This window comes from Caloenas nicobarica, chromosome 6 (assembly GCF_036013445.1).
Source record: "Caloenas nicobarica isolate bCalNic1 chromosome 6, bCalNic1.hap1, whole genome shotgun sequence".
NCBI lineage: Eukaryota > Metazoa > Chordata > Aves > Columbiformes > Columbidae > Caloenas > Caloenas nicobarica.
In genome coordinates this window covers 3,458,327-3,478,389 of record NC_088250.1, presented here as the reverse complement: position 1 = coordinate 3,478,389, position 20,063 = coordinate 3,458,327, and the positions used below count along the sequence as shown (strand labels likewise).

Genomic DNA, 20,063 nt, shown 5'->3' with positions numbered 1-20,063 from the left:
AAGTAAAACACCCTGAAGTTTTCCGAGTTAGTGAGACCTTCTTGGTATTTGTCTGTTACTTTTGTATTCTCACTATGGCCCAGTGAAGTGGACATGCAATATATTGTACTTTAACATTTGAGATAAAATTGCCTTACCTTTAAAACGAGTCTAGGCAAATCTGTAAGACTCATTTCTTAATCATTGACTGCAATTGCGTGAAATAATTACAGAACACAAGTACATACAGAAGTGGGCTGAAAGCACATAGTAGGTAGCTGTGATACCATTAGTACCAAGAGTGTTTGGAGGCAACGGCACAGTTTGGTTTTGATTCAGCAAACTCCTTACCGAAAAATATTTTTCAGCCTAATTTTGCTGCAGTGCATAACTTGCATCCATTTCTGTATATCCATATAACTATATACTCTTTATGATGATAAAGCATTGCATCCTGCTTTCCTGCTGGGTTGGAAGCAACATGCTTCCACCATCATCTGCTACTGTCAGAAATAATTAAAACCCCAGACCATTTGCAATATATATTAAATAATAAGCTGTATGATATTATTATACTAATTTTTGCTATACGCGATTCAGTAGGATATAGGTTGCTGAGAATGAGTAAACATTAACACCAGAATTTTTATTAACAAGTTCAGAAGAACAAAGGTCACACTGATTTCAGTAAAACAGAAATCAGTCTCCTTCAAATAGACCAGCTGCTAGGAATATGAACTCTAGAGAATTCTGAATACAAAGATCTGGAAATACTGTTCTCTCCATCCTCAAGGGATTAGTATGAGCCCATTTCATCTGTATTATAGTAATTTAATGCTACACATTAAAAAACCCTCGTCACCAGTGAATATGTCTTCTTGAACAACCTCACTGGTCACTAGTTGTAATACTGCACATTGCAGATTTTCCCTAAAAAAGAAAGTAGAAAAGGTGCATAGAGCTCTATACAGCACAAGCCATGTCTCTACTACCTATAGAAAAAGCTGTACACGAACCTGCTTTCCCCAGCACCACATAATGCAAAGGTTCATACAAAGAGTCACAATTCCACCTGCCACAAAGCTCATCAAACAACTGCGTAAGTATACAACATCTTCTGAGCCAGCCTCGTGTTTCCACTGCTCTGATAAATCAGGGACAAGTTAAAGGCAGCGTCTCTTCTCAGGTCTGTCTGATCAGTTTCTATTCCCTGTAAAAAAATATTTTAAAAAGTTATCTATATGTAAAAATAGTATAAAATTGAAACATGAGTAGCAATTGCAGCAAATCGAAACACATATTCATGGTTTATATGGGTTTTCAGTTGTACAGAAACAAAAGCAATGTTCCTCGTGCCCTCCCTCTTTAATGAGTTTCCATTTGTTAATCATCACAGAGTTATATAATTACATGCTCCAAATATTAGCTGTAAATTAGGTAGCCAACTCGTAAAACAGGAAAGGACTATCTCAACTCCTGTTCGTGTGCCCAGTGGTTGTTTCTGTCATTAGAATGCGATTGTGGCTTCGAACTCCCAGCATTGACCAACACCCACATTTCTTACTTTACCAGCCCTTCCCCTTTCCTAAATATTCAAAATACACTTGTAATTTTTCTACCTACCAGTGCCAAAGCTGGGCAAAAACTTTCAGACCAGATTGTAAACATACGACACGTCAATTGGGATGATCTAATCCAGATCAATTAGAGCAAACCCGTGGCTCAGATGCCTTTAGGCATTCTTAATCCTGGTTCATACTGCTCCAGCACGGGTGAGCACATAGAACTGCCAGTTATCATTTACTGCATGTCTTATATATAAAGTTCAGGTAACTTGTTCAGGTCAGGTTGTTTAGCAACTCTTTTTGCTGCTACTTCAGCCTATTAGTAAAACTTCCCAAATTCATAAACCTTTGAAATTAGCACATGCATAAATCCATTGCCAGGTGCAATCGGATTTGGGCTTCCAACAACAGAGATTTAAATACAAATTAAAGGCAACTGGACTATGCAGATTTTATGTACCTGTTTCAACTACGGCTGAGAAATTACGAACTTTGACGTGACCTTGTATGTAAGTTGGAAAGATCCCGTACCTCTAGGGCAAGCGGAGGAAGTTCAAGTACTTTTTGGTAGTAGTGGATAGCCAGATGCAGCAATCCCAGCTGGTGGAGGCCACGGCCAAGGTTGTAGAACGACTCCTGACAGGGCCCACGCAGGTCCAGGTACCGGTGCAGGAAGGAGAATCCCTGTACACACATTATGCACATACATGAACGTTCCCTTGAAGAAGATGGGGGGTAAAATATGTGGGGGAACAAATGTTTAAATGTATATATTCGAACTTCTGGTTCATGCTTCCCCACAGAACCAAGAAATGGCTTAGTTCTACAACTTGTCAGAATGTTACAAAATTCTGAATTCCGTGAAGTATATATCAGTGTACTATTTGTGGAATGCAAGCATATTATTTTCTTGATCTTGTGCCCTATATAAATATTTACTCCAATACCAGTTCTCAGGGAAACCAGTATATCATTTTATGAAGTGGCCAAAAATAAACCTCACTGAATGAGCACATGAAAAATTCATCTATCCTAAGCAATCGGCAGCACAAGTTCACGTCCCTTCTTGCAGCCAGCAGATGTTTTACTGCCAAGCTTCCAGGAGAACTGGAAAGGAAACTCATACCCAGCAATTCCAGTGCTGTGCCTTAACGAATTTAAAATCAAAGCATTCTGTAAGAGCTATACCTTCTTATTTTGCTTTTAGTTTCAAATGAAAATATATGCTGATATATTTAAAGGAGATGGCTAGCAGAACCCCAGGCATACATCATTTCTCTGCCAGCCTCTCCCGTGCATTTCATTTTGTTACCACTCTCAGTGTGATGATTCTGTTGTAAATAGAGGACTTTCTTTCTAGGGACCATGTTGGTAATCGGAGAAGATAACAGCGCCCTCAACATGAGTAATTAGTTCAGACACAAGCAGCTATTGATCATCATTTAGGTTACCAGTGTATGTCACCATGTTGAATTATCAATCAACTACAACAGGAGCAAGAGAGGATGTAAAAATACCAAGTATAGTAAGCAAGCAAGGAGAAAAGAGAAAGCAGGGAACTGTGTTAACATAAATAGGACATGGTTCAAGTACATTTAAAAAGGAGAACATAGCAGCCCATATAAGAAAGGCAGGTTGATTACAGAAAGGAATGGGCAAAAATATTAAAATTAGGCCAAAGTTTACAAGTTCAAAATGTCTTAAGTTGGATACTGACATTATTGGTCTCATTTAGACTAGCTGAGGACCTATAGCTTTTGTCAAAATCAGTGCAAGCTGCAGTTTTACAGCAATTTCCAAAGTCAGGAGAGCTCAGGATCCTCACCGTATTCTGCTGACTGAGCTCAGTGGCCACAAGAATTAAAAGGCATTTCAAGGTAATGAGAATACTTGGTGTCGAGGCAATTACTTTCAAGATGCTGTTTGGGAATAATCAGCCCGTGGTTTGTAACAGGATCTGGTAGATGAAAGAAAAATGTGAATAAAGCAGCTGAAAAATGGAGGGTAGTCTAACTGGAGTTCTTTACAAAGAGAGCTAGAAGAGGTATCTAAAAGGGGGAAGAGAAAAAGATGGATGGAGAAACCCCCACTTTCCAAGTCCAAATTTGCTTCAACAAGGCAGTTTATGAGACATGTCCATGAAGGGCGCACGGCACAGATTCCACTCTACAGCACTTGCTCAGGACAAGAGGAAAAATCTGCAAGAAAATCCAGACTAGAGCCGTCAAGACTGAAATCAGTGATGTCTTCACAACCAGCTGGCAGCTGCTAACATCTGTGTGAGTCAGCATTGTACACAGCAGAGCAAGCTACAATTAACTAAAAGGAGATTCAGGTGGGTCTAACCAGCATTCAAAAGCATATCCATCTGTGTTCACGTTATACCAGTTCTCGCTTTTAAAATGCCACATGAATTACTAAAAGATATTTAAACAGAGTACATCATAGCAAGATACAAATCCAGGAGACACTACAGGTAAAAATAATCCCACTAACTCACCTGTACTACAAGAGCATGCCTTTTCAACAGGTATTTCTGAGAAGCCATGTGGATGAAAGTCAAGCCGATACAAAGACTGTACAGAGGTTCATCTGGGTTTGCACGAAAGGCTTGCACATACTGTCCTAAAAGCAAATCACTGAATCAGGATGTTTGTTGTGACAAGCATTCCCTAAGAATTTAAGGGCAAAAAAATCTTCAAATTAGAAGCGTGAACTAAGAAAAGAAACAGTTTAACGTACCTACATCAAAATATACAGGAAAAAACCTCAAAGAAAAATGTCTGTTTTCAGCACTCCCTGGATTCTGACGGAAAAATGCAAACTGTGATGTAAAAATGTAAGCAGAAAAGAATCAGACAGAAGGCAAACAAGGACCGTGCTGGGATTTATATCTGGAGACCACACATCTGAAGTGTGACATTTGGAGGCCCTGACTGGAAGCAGCAGGTTTGCTTCCAAGTCCTGCTTAAAATGTCCAACCAACTTTATTTGCCATTTAAATCAGTCTGTTTCTGTCCTCCTTATTCTTTATTATCATTAGCCTTCAATTATCTTTGCAAGATGGTTTTACTTGCAGAATGTGCTAAACTGGAAACACACCAGCTTAATTTTTATTAGCAAAAGTCTTAGCAACGCTTTTTGATTTGCACCAGACTAACACTGTGAAGCCACTTATAACTTTTCTGATGTAAGAAAAAAATTACTTCAATAAATCTTTCTCTGAAAAAACATTCACTTGTTATATTTGTTAATATTAGAACATGAATGACATTACCAAGAGCATGCTTGAAACTGCCAGACACAAACGCGTTATGCCCATTCAGGACACACAGTGCATGATTGTCAGGATTCTTCAGCATTAAGCGGAGACAAAAGCGATGGTGACGAACATCCTGAGATTGCATCGTAACTTGATTGAATATGTTCCATAGCTGAGGTTTGTTGACGTTTTCCATTACCATAATCCTAGAGAATGAAAAGTGTACAAGAAATGAATAAACGCTGTAGTAAATAATGTATCTGCAATAGAACCTCAACCGTTTAGGGAAGAAAACAAAGAGACGCTCAAGAAGCAGGTCAGTGACTGACGCAAAGTTGAGAGTGAAAGACAGAACCAACAGTTCTGGCCAAATCTACTACATTATGCTTTTTTTTTTTTTTTGAATCATCGGAAAGCTCCTTTAGTTTCAATAGCCTTATCTGTTTTAGCGAAAGCTGGCAAGCATCAACCTGGCTGCTTTAGCAATATTTTCAGCTGTTCGACTGCAGCCTTGGTGGCAGCAGCTCCAGAACAGAGTGTTCTACCTTCTCCATCTCCCACCTGATGTAGTTGTACGCTTTTCTGAAATTCTTGTCCAGGATTGCAGCCGAGAGGCCGAAGTATTCCAGCTCCTTGCGCTTCTGTCTGTCGTCGTAAAATGAGTAATATTCCAATGAGGAATCCACTAGTAGCTCTGCCTCGTTGTACCGGGAGAGGTCGCATAAGGAATAAATAGCCTTCAGGAGGAGGTTCCACCAGTCGTCTTTTGTCAGAACACTCGTGAGAACAGCAAAGATTGCTAAAAATATTTAAGTCAGTAAGTCGAGAAGATTAAAACAACAGAGCTAAATCTTGAAAAAAGAAGGTGCATACAATAAACTGATCTTTTCAAAAATATCTCAGCATTAACAGGTAAAATAAAGATAGAATATTTACTTTCTTCAGTTTAAGTGCGGTTTTAAAAATAGCAGCAAAAAACCCAGTCAAAACTTGGGAACAAATGGCAAGAAATACAGGCAGTTCAAGTTGTAAACACACTACATGAATGCATTGAAGTTACTTTTCCTAATCTACCAAACAGTGCTTAAGAATGTGTGGTCTGGCTCAGTTAAAAAAAAAAAATCACACCGCTTTTAAAACATGTTTTCTTATTAGGTTCTAGATTTGCATGTATTATATTTGCACTGAGGAGAACGTTGGACCGTATGACCTCTAGACGTCCTTCCCAATCTAAATTATTGTGTAATGTTACTATTTTTCTTTGAATGAGGATTATTCTTTTAAGTTATATTATCTTCATTTTTGCTGCCTTCTTTGCCCTAGAAATAAAGCAATGTTAACAAGAACTGCATGGATTTAGCATGCAAAATAGTAACGTTTAGTTCATTTTTCAGAACTAACGAGTTCATCTTGTTGCACTTTTTAAAATAACTGTTTACCTTTTGCATCGCAATTTGCTGTCTCTTGGTCATCATTGTCAGAAATTTTATCCCTTGACACCTTAATGAGATAGAGGTGTCTCTCTCCAGATTTGGAACTAGATATCAAACACACCTGGGCTCTGCTCATCGCTACCTAGAAACAAATTTAAGGGCAGCATTTCAGGTTACATTTATACATCCTATGATAAAAGCATCCTATGATAAATCCATCTTGCTGATGTTGCGTGCCAGAACAGTCTGCAACTTCACAAGGCCACAAGAAAGCAAGAAAACAAGAGAGAACATCCCCAAGAGCAGCATTATCTCTGCGTTGTCTAAGGCTCCAGTGCAACCTGGGCTTCGCAAAAGAAAAACACAAACTCTTTCAACGACTCAAAAGACTTTTCATGGGATTGGAACATCTCTGTGTATATTGAAATCCAAAGTATTTGCATAGAGGCATAACAAGAACAATGCCTTTCTGTGTGAGTTTCAGAAATATGTGGATAGTCAGCTATTCAGCCAGTGTTACACAACAGGAATAGCTCTGACCAGATGGCTAAAATCAAGGTCTAAATATTCTTCTCCCTCACTCGCTATTTAAAAACAAACAAAAAACACCACAAACCCATCACCACTGTATTTACTGGCTAAACAAATTCTTCTTTGGTCATCATGAGGAAACATTAAAAAAAAAAAAAAAAGAGAAAGAGGAATTCAAAATAAAATTGTTGAAATAGAAGCCAGTATCAAAATTTCAAGAAAGCACTGTGCTGACTGCTAAAAAGTAAGAAGCAGCTTTAGTTTTCAGCATATTCTATGTACGCAGAGCTGAAGTCGCTGTTTCATACACACAGGTGGTTCTCTGCTCTGAACACCAGTGCTACAGACTCTCTGCGAGATTATTATCTAACGACGTTCTGAAACCATTTGCACACAAAACCCCCTAGCTTTCCTCCTGAATTTGTCTCTTAACCCAACTAGCTGCCCAATTTCTTTTGATTTCTTCACAGCTGTAAAAATGGCTTACCTTCAACAGCATTGCCAGCATCGTCAGTAAAGTGTCTATGTAACCATACATTTTGCCTTGGGAATACAACAGTGTCGAACGATGGAGGAGCAGCTTTAATTCCTAGAGAATACTGAACATCATTATTCAACCTCTTGCACAGAGAGAGTTTACAAAACAAACAATACAGTGCTACTAGGCTTGTAGAAGCTTCCAGGGACCTGTAAGAATCTTACCAGCAGCAGATAAGATCTCCCTAAGCTGCCGTGCAGTAGTTCCTGTTTCAAATTCTCGTATTTCAGAGAAATTCAGCATAACTCTTAGCTATAGCGAGGGTGCTGCTGGAGAGGGAATACAGAACTTCTGCTATGCCATCAGCTGCAATCGACAGAAGCCAAACCATGTAGCTCGTGTGTCGCAACTGCTGATCAAGGTGATGCAAAGTGATCTGTGTCCAGAAGTAATCAGGTGGGACCAGGGAAATACCGATAAAATGGTCAGGGTGCAAGAGCCACGAGAGCTCATGCCTGAGACTCTGTAGATGAGCAAGTCTCAAGCCCTGGTGCTATAGAGCTGATGACTACCATCGTTTAGCAGAATAATATATCCCAAACTGGAAGCACAGAACACTTCACCCACCTGCTGGGCAGCATTAGCGTCCTGAGCCAGTGTATCCGGATCATACATGGGTTCCAGAGCCTCCAGAGCTTTTTCGGGTCGGCCCAGCTGCTGCTGAAGTGTTGAAAGTGAGATTCTTGCATCCAGATGCAATGGAGCGAGATCAACGACTTTGGCATAGCTCTCTGCGGCACGCTCCATGTGTCCCAAAGCCTTCAAGCACTCTAGAAATACCACAAACAACACAATGCACTTAAATGGCAGAAAAAGATTTCAAAGCTTGCAAAATAGTAAATATACGTTTTACATACTTTTTCAGTTAAGACCACCCAAAACATGTATTACTAAAGTGAAAGTATTCAGAACTATGTACTGATGCCTCCACAGTTTCATTTAAAGTATCATCAGTTGACGCAGGATGGAATGCAGAATAAATGCTGTTTCACTTAAATGAATGTAAAGTATTTCTAACTGAAGCAAATTTCAACCTATAGGAAGAACAAGAAAATTCTCCACGACAGGGTTGTCATAATAAACTCCAATTATGGTTTTGCAAATACCAATTATGATTCAACAGGTGAATGTAAAATTCCATTGATCTTCGCTAAAGGTCCCTGGAAATGCTTGGCATTGTATTGTCACCTCTCAGTACCACGTGTTCAGCGCTCTCGCTTCTCACCTGCATGCCGAAGCCAGACAACAGCCAGGTTGTATCGCTCTGAACAGACCAGGGAACTCAGGAGAGGCAGCGCTGAGTTGTACTCTCCAACATCCAGAAATGCCTCTGCGACGTCCAAGTACAAGTCACCCATTTCTTCCGGATTTTGTTCCACCAGGGTGGTCAAAAGAGGCTTTAAAAAACCCACACATATAACCGAGAACATTTCTCTAAGATATGGTTATTGGAAGCTTATGTTTTTATGCCATGATTTTTACTCTCCTTCTGAGCTACACTTCCTTTATTTAAATGTTAGTTTAAAAGTGAAAAATAAATATCTGAATTTCAGAGTTCCTGATAAAGCCACATTTTTCTATTCTAGACATTTCACATCCAGTGGGTGCAAGCGCCCATCGGTGAGCAGTGCTCTTTACGAAAGAACAGTCTTCAGATTTGCAGGGCTTTAAAACAGAGCAAAGATGTGCTCCTTAGTGTGCAACAACTTCACACTGTGGTCCTGGGCCTGTCACAGCACATTTACTGTGATTTGCTGTGCTTTACTAACACTTCCACTGGAGGCAAAATTTATAAGAACAAAAATAGCATTTCTGCTATCCAGGTTTTCTGGGTGTCTCTCCTGGAGTGGGAGGGAAGCAAAAAGAATCTCCGCAGCTCTCTCAATGACCTCTGTCATATAAAGGCAGGAAAAACTACTTCTTTTAGCAATTTATTAGAACATCCCCCAACTTCTGAGTTGGTTTCTACTTACACTGAGCGGCTCTAGGATGTTCAAGTGAACCAAACACACCATCAGCTTGACCGTGATGTCTATGGGAACACCCTCGGGTATGCAGCAGGTGACTTTCTCCACAGCTGTGAGAAGACAGAGAATTTCTTTGTGAAGCCACAGGCTTGAAGAAGCACTTCACAAGCTCCACATCCCCCCCAGGCCATGTTCAGCTCCAGTGAAGAAAATATATTCTCACTGACTCCAGCAAATGGTGGTGTGGGCCTGGCCTCTCTCCCTCTGCTGTATCTTCCCAATAATTGGAACAAATTCTTCCTACTGGCTCTGATCCTCCTAATTCCATCTGGAGTATCCAGTGCTGACAGTGTGCATTGATTTCAACAGCAGGATCCCCTAGGATGTGCATAAAGCCTTCGCCCTCTTAAGACGTACTTGCATCATAAAGCTTTCCTTTAGCAGTTTATGCACCTGTATCCTCTTCTCCTTGCTTTCTGAAGGAAAAACCCTGTATTAAGGTATTTGTTCTTATTAAGCTAAGTCCTGTGTACCAGGGTTCTGGCTGTATTTATCGTTAAACACAGATAACTACAGAACTTCACATAACACACAGGCAGAATGCAATCTGACAAGAACTCAAACATGAGACAAAGTAGTTACCCATGATAATGCTAGAAAATTAAATGTCACACAGCAAATCTCCATGATCACGTTTCCTTCACAGGCAGTCATGACAACTCCTTAACTACTTTAAGTTTTTCTTCACCTTAATTCTTACAGCAGACATTCAAAGGGTGATTGCTATAACCTGAAAAAATGTGATCTCCAACATAAGGCTTCATTATTACCTTCTACATCCACATCCAGTTACTGCAAATCGCAACATGCAGATTAATTCATCGTTCTCTGAACATACCCAGCATGAGAGTAACTATTCACCTACTGATAAATTCTTACAAAATCAAAAATTTTCTTTTCAAAGTGGGGAAACCTTGGAAGAATGCTTTTCGCTTTGGTGGGTGGCTGGGTCAGAACTAAGTTTTGAGTAAAGACGACAGTACACAAGAAACCTTTTCTGGATGAAGCCCTATTTCTCTGCTCTTAGAAATCTTTCCCAATTTTTATATGATTGCAACCTGGTTCCTGAGCATATAATCAATTCATAGACTTGTACAAAATTAAGAAATTAAGTTACTTACCTGCAGCACTGGATTCAGCAACTGGGTGACTTTGGTCATCAGTTGCTGTCTCTTGGCTTTCCTCAGTTTCTACCACTGCCTCTGTATCTTTCAAAAAAGATTAACAGGTTACCCTAGTGGCACCACCTATGCCAACAGTTACTTGCTTTTGAATCCAAAATTGATTGGTAGTTTAATTGGAAAAGGTTTCTCAAAGACAACCCACTTTATTCAATTACCAGCCAATATTCCTAGATTTATATATACCAAAACACTTAAATGTTTTATAACAGTTTATGAATAGTATTAGTCTCAGGTCAAAGGTTAATATTCTTGACTATAGATGCCAATAAGCTCATGTAATTTTTTTTCAGAGGCTATTTAGCTGGCAGAAATAACTAGTCTGATGTGAACACTCAGAGGAATGTTCAGAACTTTAAAAGGCCTCCAGTTGCCTGGAGAGCAGTCCTTGTCCTTAATGAGTCAGCAGGGCTAATTGGACATCAGAAAAACTCCTTATAGAAAGCTGAGGTCATGCCATGTAACTCATTAAAAACACTGAAAAGTTTCAAAAGAGAAAAGCCTATCAACATGCATCAAAATATATCTGTGAGTTGAAAAGGTAACAGAAAGAAAGATGCCATATTTGACGATGGGCAGGGTCATGCTAACCGCTTGTTAGCTACTTACCTTTCTTCTCCTCGGTTGGACTTTTTTGTGGTAGTTTCTTTTCAAGTACAATTCCAGCAAAATCTGTAATAACCTAAAACAGATGAGTAACTCATGTCATATTAAAGATTTAAAGGATTTATGGAGTAACCAGCCCACAGGCAGTTATTTCAGACATCACAAAAGTTATCAGAAGAAAAGCTGCATTAATTTCACATGAGGTTATTTGACTAGCATTGACTTCGATCACCTTACGCCTTTGTCCAGTATTTTTGGACTACTTAGATGATCCAATCAGCATCTCTTCAGCAAGAAGATTGCAAAAGAAAGCAAAGCACCAGGTAAAGCATCATGACCTCAATAAAACTAGCACAATTCAATAGAACAACTGATCAAAAAAACAGAAATCAAAGACAAACAGTTCAAGACATTCACTTGCCATGGGGAGCAGTGAGGGGGAAATGCAGAAGGGTGAAGGACTGCTGCTCTAAGACCCAATGCAGGTTAGTACTTTTGTTCATTAATTGAAAAGTAAATATTTAAGTCATTAAAACAAAGAGTACATGGCGCTTAAAGGAACATAGCAGATGACTGTATTAAGATAATTATTTTTGCAAGGCCCACTTTACCAGCTCACACAGCCTCAGTGATCCAGGAAAAAGAAATACCATCACAGGAATAGACTCGAGGAGAACCATTAAGAAGAAACAGGGGAACAGTTCTATGACAGACTACTGTATTAATAAATCTGACAGAAACACTGTGTACATAGAATTGACTTTGATTTTTAAAATGGGAAGTACAGAGAAGGGTCAGAGGAATTGTTTGCAGGCTCATGATACTTTGCACTGACAGAGAGAGATCTAAATAAAATCTTAAGGAGGAAAAAAAAGAGCTGATTTAGTATCAGCAAATAAGAAGAGGAGAAATTCTCAACTACTAGCGTCTCTTCGATCTACCTTGGAAAGTAAAACAATGGCCAGATATTAAAGTCTTTCCCCTCAAAGCCAGATCAAATCAACTCAGAAACGTGCCTCAAAAGTGAGGGTTAAAAACCGCTAGAACCAATTTGGAACAGATTAGTGATCTTCTCCAATTCCTGATGCCTTAGAGTCAAGATGTATTATCTTTCTGGAATTTATGCTTGATGCTTCATGCATAAATGATGAGCCATAATACAAGTACACCAGATACAGCATGAGGGTTTGCATTTGAACATGAGACCATTCAGTGTCACGCTTTTAACCTTCACCTTAGAGAATTCCCTTTGCTGGCAGTACTCACAAAACCAGCTCATAGGTCTTTTTTGGCTACTAAGGTCATGTCAACTGTAGAGAAGGAGAGGAAGGATGCCAAAATTTTAAACCTGTAACAGCATACAAGTCTATCAGTGCCCAATTTATTAAATCAAGCCATTAACTTCAATACTAATTACTACAGAACTAACAGAAAGTTACCTGATTCTGATCAGCTGTTTCACTGTAGAAACATGATCAGATTTAAGCACTATAGGAAAATAAACAGCCCACCCTGAGCAAGCAAAGAGGTGCTGAACACGATATAGAAATACATTTAATTCTCCATACCGCCAATGCTTTGTCGTACTGTTTGGACGAAATATATAATTCAGCTGCAATGTTAATGTCTTCCATGGAGACAAGGCTCTGGTGTTTAGTAAAGGCCTCTTCTACTATGTCAATAGCAGAGGTCACATCATTGGCTTCATAATAACTCCTGTAAAACACAGATATCACACACTAAGTATTTGAGATAACTGCCAATATGTACTTTGAACACTAGCAAAGGATTTTCATATTTCTTTTGGTTTTGCCCATCAGCAAATATATTCATTAGCAAGAGTAAGTCGCAAAAGACGGTGAGAATGAGGGTGTTTTTTTCTTTCCTTACAACTGTTGACAATATTTATGTATTTCAAATAATTACCATTATTTTCTAGCCAATACATTAGGAGATTACTGGAGTTTCATCACAATGTCTCCCCACTTCAAGCCAGGTATCAATAGACATAATTGCATTTTTTTGGTGTTTTTCACAACCATGAAGATCAAGACTTGAAACTATTTCGAAACAGGCCAATAACAGCTTTCTACAAGCTGTACATGAGAAAGTTGAGATATAAAGTAGTTAAAAAACTTACTAAAAACTACGATAAGAGGGGAAGAAGTAGATTTCTACTTGCTCCAGGAATGAATCACAAATGACAAATGAACTATATTCTGTTGCAGACGGTTGGTATTTCAGATTGAATACTTTGTTTCGTTCAGATTTTCTGGCAGTAAGTTTCCAGGTGTCTAGTAATATTATATAGATTAAAAATGTACTGCATTTGTATATAATTGTATATTATTCGCATTTTTCCAGTCACCAGTATTGGCATTTTATTCTCTTCCTCTAAGAAAACACAGCACTTCTAAGATGATGCATTGATCCCACACGGCTAATTCCCACGTGTCAGGCTACGGAAACATCACAATATTTAGGGGGTGCGTGATTGCGTGGGGGTCACCCCCAGCAAAAACACCTGCATTCCTTGAGTTCAGCTACATACCCAGCTTGAAGCGGCTGCAAAGCTTATTAATGACCAGTTTTTGAGAAGCTCTGGGAAAACAAACCACAGTACTTTTAAATCCACCTTACTTTGCCATGTCTCTAGCCAACTGCATGAAGCGCTCTCCGTCAGAGGGCGACAGGAGATTCAAAATCCGCCTGTAGCCATCCATGGCCAGCTTATGTTCCCCCAGCTGCTCGTACAGGCTTGATCTCTCCCACAGGTAACGCACATTGGTCGCGTCATATTTCAGAGCTACCAAAAAAAAGAAAAAAAAAGGCGTATTAGTAGCCTAGTTTAGCAAAAAAGTAACAATGGATTTCACCTATTCATTTCCCTGACTAGATGAACATTAATAGACACGCACGAGATTTTTGTAAGAAAAGGACGTCCTATATTAAAGATTCATGAATCTTCTATCAAAGTCTGGACAGAGGTACTAGAATCACAGCAAACTAGAAAGCAGAAGAAAACAAAATTATTGCCATTAGCACCTAACATTTATCCTAAAATATTTAAATGGTTGCTACGCTACCTTTCGTGTAGCAAAAAACGGCCTGTTTAATGTTGTCCTGTTCCAGTGACATTTCTGCGAGTCTAACCCATTCCTCAGTGTCACTCGGATTTAAGTGAGCTGCAATCAGTTCAAACTGTAACGACTTCTCCATGTCACCCTGGTCTTCGTAGATCATGGCAAGGGTGGAAAATGGCTCATGAGCAAGAGGAGCTGTGTAAAGCCAAAAAGAACAATTAAGAACTCTTGTTTTAAAACCACCTTGAAAACAAATAGCTTGCCTTTCTGCAAACAAAAATAGCGGAATTATACAAAACATCAACATTGCTTGTTTAAATTTAGAAAAAACTTGCAGACAGGATTCCGATTCCTTTTTATAAATTATTAAGCAGCCTGACTGAATCTAACAACAGACAATCTAACAACATTCTAACACCATTATTTTACGTTGGAAGTCATGCTGATGCTTATACCTTGGTTCTACAAAGACAATGAAAGCAAACTGTGTAAAGCTAACAAAGGCCAAGACCCCTGCAGAATTAGGGTGCTAGGTGCTTTGTATAAGCAAAATAATGAAGGATACACACTACACATTCTTAATTCCAGACCACTTATGCAGTGACATTCCTTGTCCTGAGTATTTTGACCATCAGTGAAACCCCACTGAATCTTCCTGATGCACATGACAGTTTCACCCTATCCTTAAAGCCAAATTTTTTTACCATTCTAACATACCTTGTCGAATGATCTCCATGCACATTAGAATCGCCTCCTCACGTTCTCCTCGAGCAAACCTGATATTGGCTTCTCCCATCAGACCCCTCAAGGCACGAGGCAGTTTGCTGCGGGGTCTTTTCTCCTAAATGGAAAAGGGATATTATTGCTACCAAGGATTCAGTTGTGCCCAGATTCAGGAGGCATCAGTCACACTTGTGCTTAACACAGCCTAACAACAAGTTATTTAAGTACTTGTGATCTTACAATGACTGACCAAAATATTTGATCATTTTCGTAACTGACAGAGTAACGCTGATATCCAACACAAACAAAATCCAGGCACTGGAAAAACTCGCTACATTATTTTTGAAAGTTTTCGAAGAGTAGCCTACAGCAATTTTCTAAAAACCGAAGACAGGCAACGCCAACAGGAGCAGAAGTATCCTACAGAGAATTATTTTCAGGCAAGTTTCTCAGCAAGTAGCTAAAATCACACAAACTGGCATTTATGCTTCAGGAGATACAGGGAAGTTACATCAAAGTTTAATACTTGCTTTCATCATTTTCTTGGTCTCTCGATTAAGTACCATCTCCAACACAAAAACATCTCCAGCTGTAGGTTGCTCAGTAGTTTCTTCTTCCTCTTCTTCTTCCTCCTCTTCATCCTCCTCCTCCTCTTCATTTTCCCCAAGCATGGATGCAAAGACCCGATGAACAGATTTACTGACGCCATCTGAAGTTTCTCCTTGTTGAGAAAGAAGCAAAAAAGGTTCATGATATAATGAAGAGTACACGCTGCTTATCAGGACAAGTGCAGAGAAAACAGAATCCTTCATAATTAGTAGCCCACTTGAAACAGCTATTCTGTAAGCAAAAGGCCTGCAGAAATGCAGAAAAACTATTAACAACCTCTTTGGTTTTAAAACTCTGCATTATTCATCACCAAGCCTTAGTATACCCCAGCCTCTAACATTTTCTGGATATTTGAACTGAAAGCATGGAGGAACACACAGAACGAAGCAACAGCTTATTCAACATTTTTCTCAATCCATGCAAGAGAAGCATATTAAGCAATTTTCAAGCACTGAACTGGTTGGATGGAATAAAGCTTTTCACCTGAAGAGGCTAAGTGAGCAGACAATTATACTAAACAGTAACCCAGCAAACAATTTTTAGAATTTAAAAGAAGATCTTGTAACTGTTCTACCCATGATAATAAGTACCTTTTAACGTCTGTGAACGCAAAATCCAGATAATTCACATTTCTCCAGAAAAAAGAAATCAAATTCTTTAAAATAAATAATAATATGATGCTACATATCCCAAAAAAATATGCTCAAAGCATGTAATTTTAAAAATTTTCAGATTTTTGAATTACAACTTGTCATTACTAAGTTAATCCAGGTTTAACTGCCCACAAGTCTAGACCTATGCAAAATATCAAAATACATAGTGTTCAAAGGTTCCAGTTGGGGGATTGGGCATCTAAAGATTTGATAAAATAATAACCACAATATCAAGTTCGGACCAAAAAAGAAATCTTTCATGTATTGCCTCTATACAAGAGGGAATTGGGTACTACACCTGAGTTTATGGTTATTTGGGGGGGGTTGTTTGTTTGTTTGTTTCTGACTTGGATATATTTTGTTGTTTTTATTCTGACTTGGATATTAAGCTTCTAAAAATCAAGATGTTTCTTCCCCCTGTCTGGAAAAAAACTGATTATTAATTTATTTTCCCTTTTATTTCAGTCTCCTGGGCTGCACGAATCATCTGAAGCTTGTAACAGGTTAGCTCTGAAGATTTGTGTGTCAAAAGTGATTTTAACATTGACCTTTTCCAAGTTTCCTTCTGAATATCCTGTGTCAGATTCTAATAACAGCTCTTTAAACAGTGATAAATATTATCAATGCTTCCTTGATTCTGACCGCTCTTGAGTCTTCTGTGTTCCCTGCAGTCAGAGCAGAAGTAACGCTGTCACGCAAATCTATCAGGATGTTTTTTCTTAGATAAAGATGACATGCATGCAAAAACATGTAACGGACTGGATAGAATACAGAGCAGAAAAGAGCGGACTGGAAGTATTTCAGAGCTGTCAGCAAAAAGAAGAGGTCAATAAGGAACCACAGATACATGGCTCCAACCACATTTGCAGTGTTAATTTTCTGTCCTTCCAGGATGAGGTACGGTCATGCCTTCAAAAACTGAGGCACCATTGACGCACGTTAGGTAGGAACCGCAGGGAAGTTAAGCTTATTTTGCTAGGGCAGAAATTGAGATAAATAAATGTAGGCACTCTAAACAGGCCAAAGGATAACTAAGCAGGAGAAAAAAAACACAGAGAAAAAAATAAATTCCTCTTTTTAGATATTTTATTTCACTTTGGATGTCAATGGAAGGCGGCAACACTCGCACAGTAGAATCAAATATTCTGAAACATTCAAGTCTCAGCAAAAGACTAGAAAAGAGATGAACATGAAGAAAGCAAAACCAAAACAGACAGAAGACTTTTCCATGTAAGTTAAAAGCTTCAAATTATTTGTTACTTTCGAGAGAGTAAATAATTGAGACCGTGTGGTTAAGAAGCCACAAGGGGAGAAATGGAGGGTTTCCCAGTAAAACATGACTAATTGGCCAGCCCCAGCCCCTTAAAAACACTGAACAAAGTTAAAACTCTGGCTATGACTCGAAACATCCTACAATGATATACATCCTAACAATGTGCTTCAATACCCTCAGGTTCAAAAGAAGCAGCCAGGTATTTATAAAGTCAGCTACTGAAGAGCAAATGCTTTCAACAGCCTTTTAACTACATTTTTACTGAAATTATTACATTAACACTTACCATCAGTTTCATCCTCCTGTTGGGATTTCCCAGGTGCTTTTTTGGATGAAGATGGAGCCTCTACATCTTCAGTGTTTTCCTCAGCAGATGCATTTTCGCCATCCTATCACGCCAACAATATCAGTTGTCAGCTTTATAACATGACTCGTTCCTATTTCCCCCAATATTTACAATTAGCATTTAGACCGTGGGTTTCCAGTTTTGCACTGCCAGTGAAACAGGTGGAATAAGCACCATATTTTTAAACGAAGAAAACCCAGCATTACTTGCTTTCAAGACATTTATGCTCTTATCAATGCAAGGTGACTCAGATGGTGACTGTTCACGTTATTTTTGACTGAAGAGACTAGTCCAGTGCTTATTTGGCATTACAGTGCGATAAGATGACATGGTTGACTGTATTAAAATAATAAAAAAGTTAGAAATGTGTGGCAAATCCTTTTAAGAAGCCTACCTTTTTAAACACAAAAAGAAATCTCAAAATAGCACTTGTTCGAGCAGTAAGAATGTTGCCTTAGGGTACCACCTGTCCTTCCATGACAGCCGAGTTTGCTGAATTTGCTCTCTTGAAGACCAGGAAATACAGAAAATTCAGTTGCATTTTGACATAAAGATGGTAAAGCTCAAGCCAACTACAACACTCCAATTCTGTGTGCAGAATTTCTCATAACAGCTCCCCCTGCGTACTTCTAAAAAGCTGGGTGTTCCTGCATTTATTGCTGCCCAGAAGCCGCAGTCGTTACCACGAAGAGTCAAACTGGATGTCTCGGATCTTGCCCAGCAGATGGTGGGGGAGCTGTACTAGTACACACTGGATGATTTAATATCAAAACTTGCTTCTGCTCACTGCTCCAGTGAAGAGAGGCTGCTAAATTAACGTATACTGCGATTAAGTTGCAAAAGACGTACCCATCATTAACCAATTGACATGATAAATGCAAAATGCAAAAACAGGGGCTATTTTTCAAGTTTTAGATCCTTCTGCATGACAAGAGGGAGACAGATGATTAAGTGATGCGTTGTTTAGAAGCAGAGTGCTTAGTTTATATTCAACAATTAATAGATGCATTGTACGCAACAAACTAAACAATTCTAACTAACATCACCAATTATTTCTCAGCATAGACGTATGTCAAAATTTCCAAAAATTGTAATGCGTATGTAATAATTACGTGGATATAAGCAGCGCAAGAGCATCCAGTCTCTGGAGCGCTTGTGGAGGGCGATCCCCAGAGCTCATTTCTGACAGGGGGGCCCTCCCCTGAACAGCTTGCTGTACAAGTACCTAACGGCCCTTACAAACAGCAGTTAGCTGCTTGTATTTTTTGCGCAGACATTAACAGACAGCAACCAAGAGCTGTAGCAGCAGCACTCAACGCGAGCCCCCTCACAAAGAGCGGCGGGTTCCCGGTCTCTGAGGCGCTGCCAGGGCGGGGGGAGCGGCCGGGCCCGTCAGCCGGGACACACTCACCTTCTCCCGGCTCTTGCGCTCCTCCCGCCGCCGCTCGAACTCCTCGAAGGAGATCTTCCCCTCCAGATAATCGATCAGCTCCGGGCTGAAGCCCGACATCGCGCCGGCACCGCCCCGCACCAGCGGAACCTTGTTCAGGGCAGGACGCGGGTCCCTCCCGTAATGGCGCCCGCCCGCCCCGCGGCCGCGCACACCAGTTCCCGCCCGAGCCGCCGCTGCTGCCGCCGCCGCTGCTGCCGCCGCCGCGGGGCGGGGAAGCGTCGCCCCCCGGGAGCCGGGGCGGTGTTCGGGGCCGGAGGGGGGTGTTCGGGGCCGGAGCGGGGTGCTGGGGGCCGGAGCGGGGTGCTGGGGGCCGGAGCGGGGTGCTGGGGGCCGCCCCGTAAGGGCGGGAGCCGTGAGGAGAGCCCCTCTGGTACCCGCCTCCCTCTGAGGGGGGTCAGATAATCCTTGATTTCCTGTCAGCGGTCTCACTCTTGAGGGGTTAATCACCTTTTATTTCCTCAGAAATAGGTGTTATTTAAACAGAAAGGATTTAACTTCGTGTACGCTTACGGGCAGGGTCATGAGTGGGGGTGAGGAACCACCAGCCATCCCCTGGGTGGCTGTTTTCCCCTTTTGAGAAACTAGAAGACTTCTGATAAAATAACTGAGGAAAAAAAAAAAAAATAAAGTCACTGTGAAACAGTATATGAAGTCTAGCTCCAATAAACTGAAAGGTAAAATTTATTTACCGTTTCGAACAAAGACACTTAGCAGTAGTTAGAAGCGCTCCATTGCACTCCTCATTTATTGGCGTTTAAACACACACAATTCTGGGCAAACAGCAGCAGCCAAGCATCACGT

The 20,063-nt window shown here is 40.1% G+C and overlaps 1 protein-coding gene across 2 annotated transcripts; it reads right to left on the bottom strand.

Moving 5' to 3' along the window:
* Window positions 1-594: 594 nt before the first annotated feature.
* On the bottom strand, window positions 595-19,523 carry GTF3C3 (general transcription factor IIIC subunit 3). Of its 2 annotated transcripts, none has more exons than XM_065637694.1 (19): window positions 19,221-19,523; window positions 17,750-17,852; window positions 15,459-15,649; window positions 14,923-15,046; window positions 14,209-14,400; window positions 13,763-13,928; window positions 12,691-12,838; window positions 11,126-11,198; window positions 10,457-10,543; window positions 9,282-9,385; window positions 8,534-8,705; window positions 7,876-8,078; window positions 7,258-7,359; window positions 6,246-6,381; window positions 5,368-5,605; window positions 4,822-5,012; window positions 4,045-4,169; window positions 2,076-2,228; window positions 595-1,189 (listed from the first exon to the last, which is right to left on the bottom strand). In XM_065637694.1, exons 1-19 carry the CDS (start codon window positions 19,317-19,319, stop codon window positions 1,067-1,069), a joined length of 2,730 nt encoding a protein of 909 aa, XP_065493766.1. In that variant the 5' UTR covers window positions 19,320-19,523; the 3' UTR covers window positions 595-1,066. The 2 variants fall into 2 exon arrangements, 1 of the variants encoding a protein (XP_065493766.1); XR_010606385.1 differs by lacking the exon at window positions 595-1,189 and adding an exon at window positions 3,370-3,501 and having other exon boundaries at window positions 2,204-2,228.
* Between the last annotated feature and the right edge of the window lie 540 nt (window positions 19,524-20,063).

Excerpts from the sequence above, each read along its gene's own strand:
- GTF3C3 (XM_065637694.1), bottom strand. The coding sequence starts at position 19,319 with ATGTCGGGCTTCAGCCCGGAGCTGATCGATTATCTGGAGGGGAAGATC. Across the intron at positions 15,650-17,749 it reads ACAGGAGGATGAAACTGATG|GAGAAACTTCAGATGGCGTC; the intron begins GTAAGTGTTAAT and ends TTTCTCAACAAG. Across the intron at positions 14,401-14,922 it reads CATGGAGATCATTCGACAAG|CTCCTCTTGCTCATGAGCCA; the intron begins GTATGTTAGAAT and ends GGCTTTACACAG.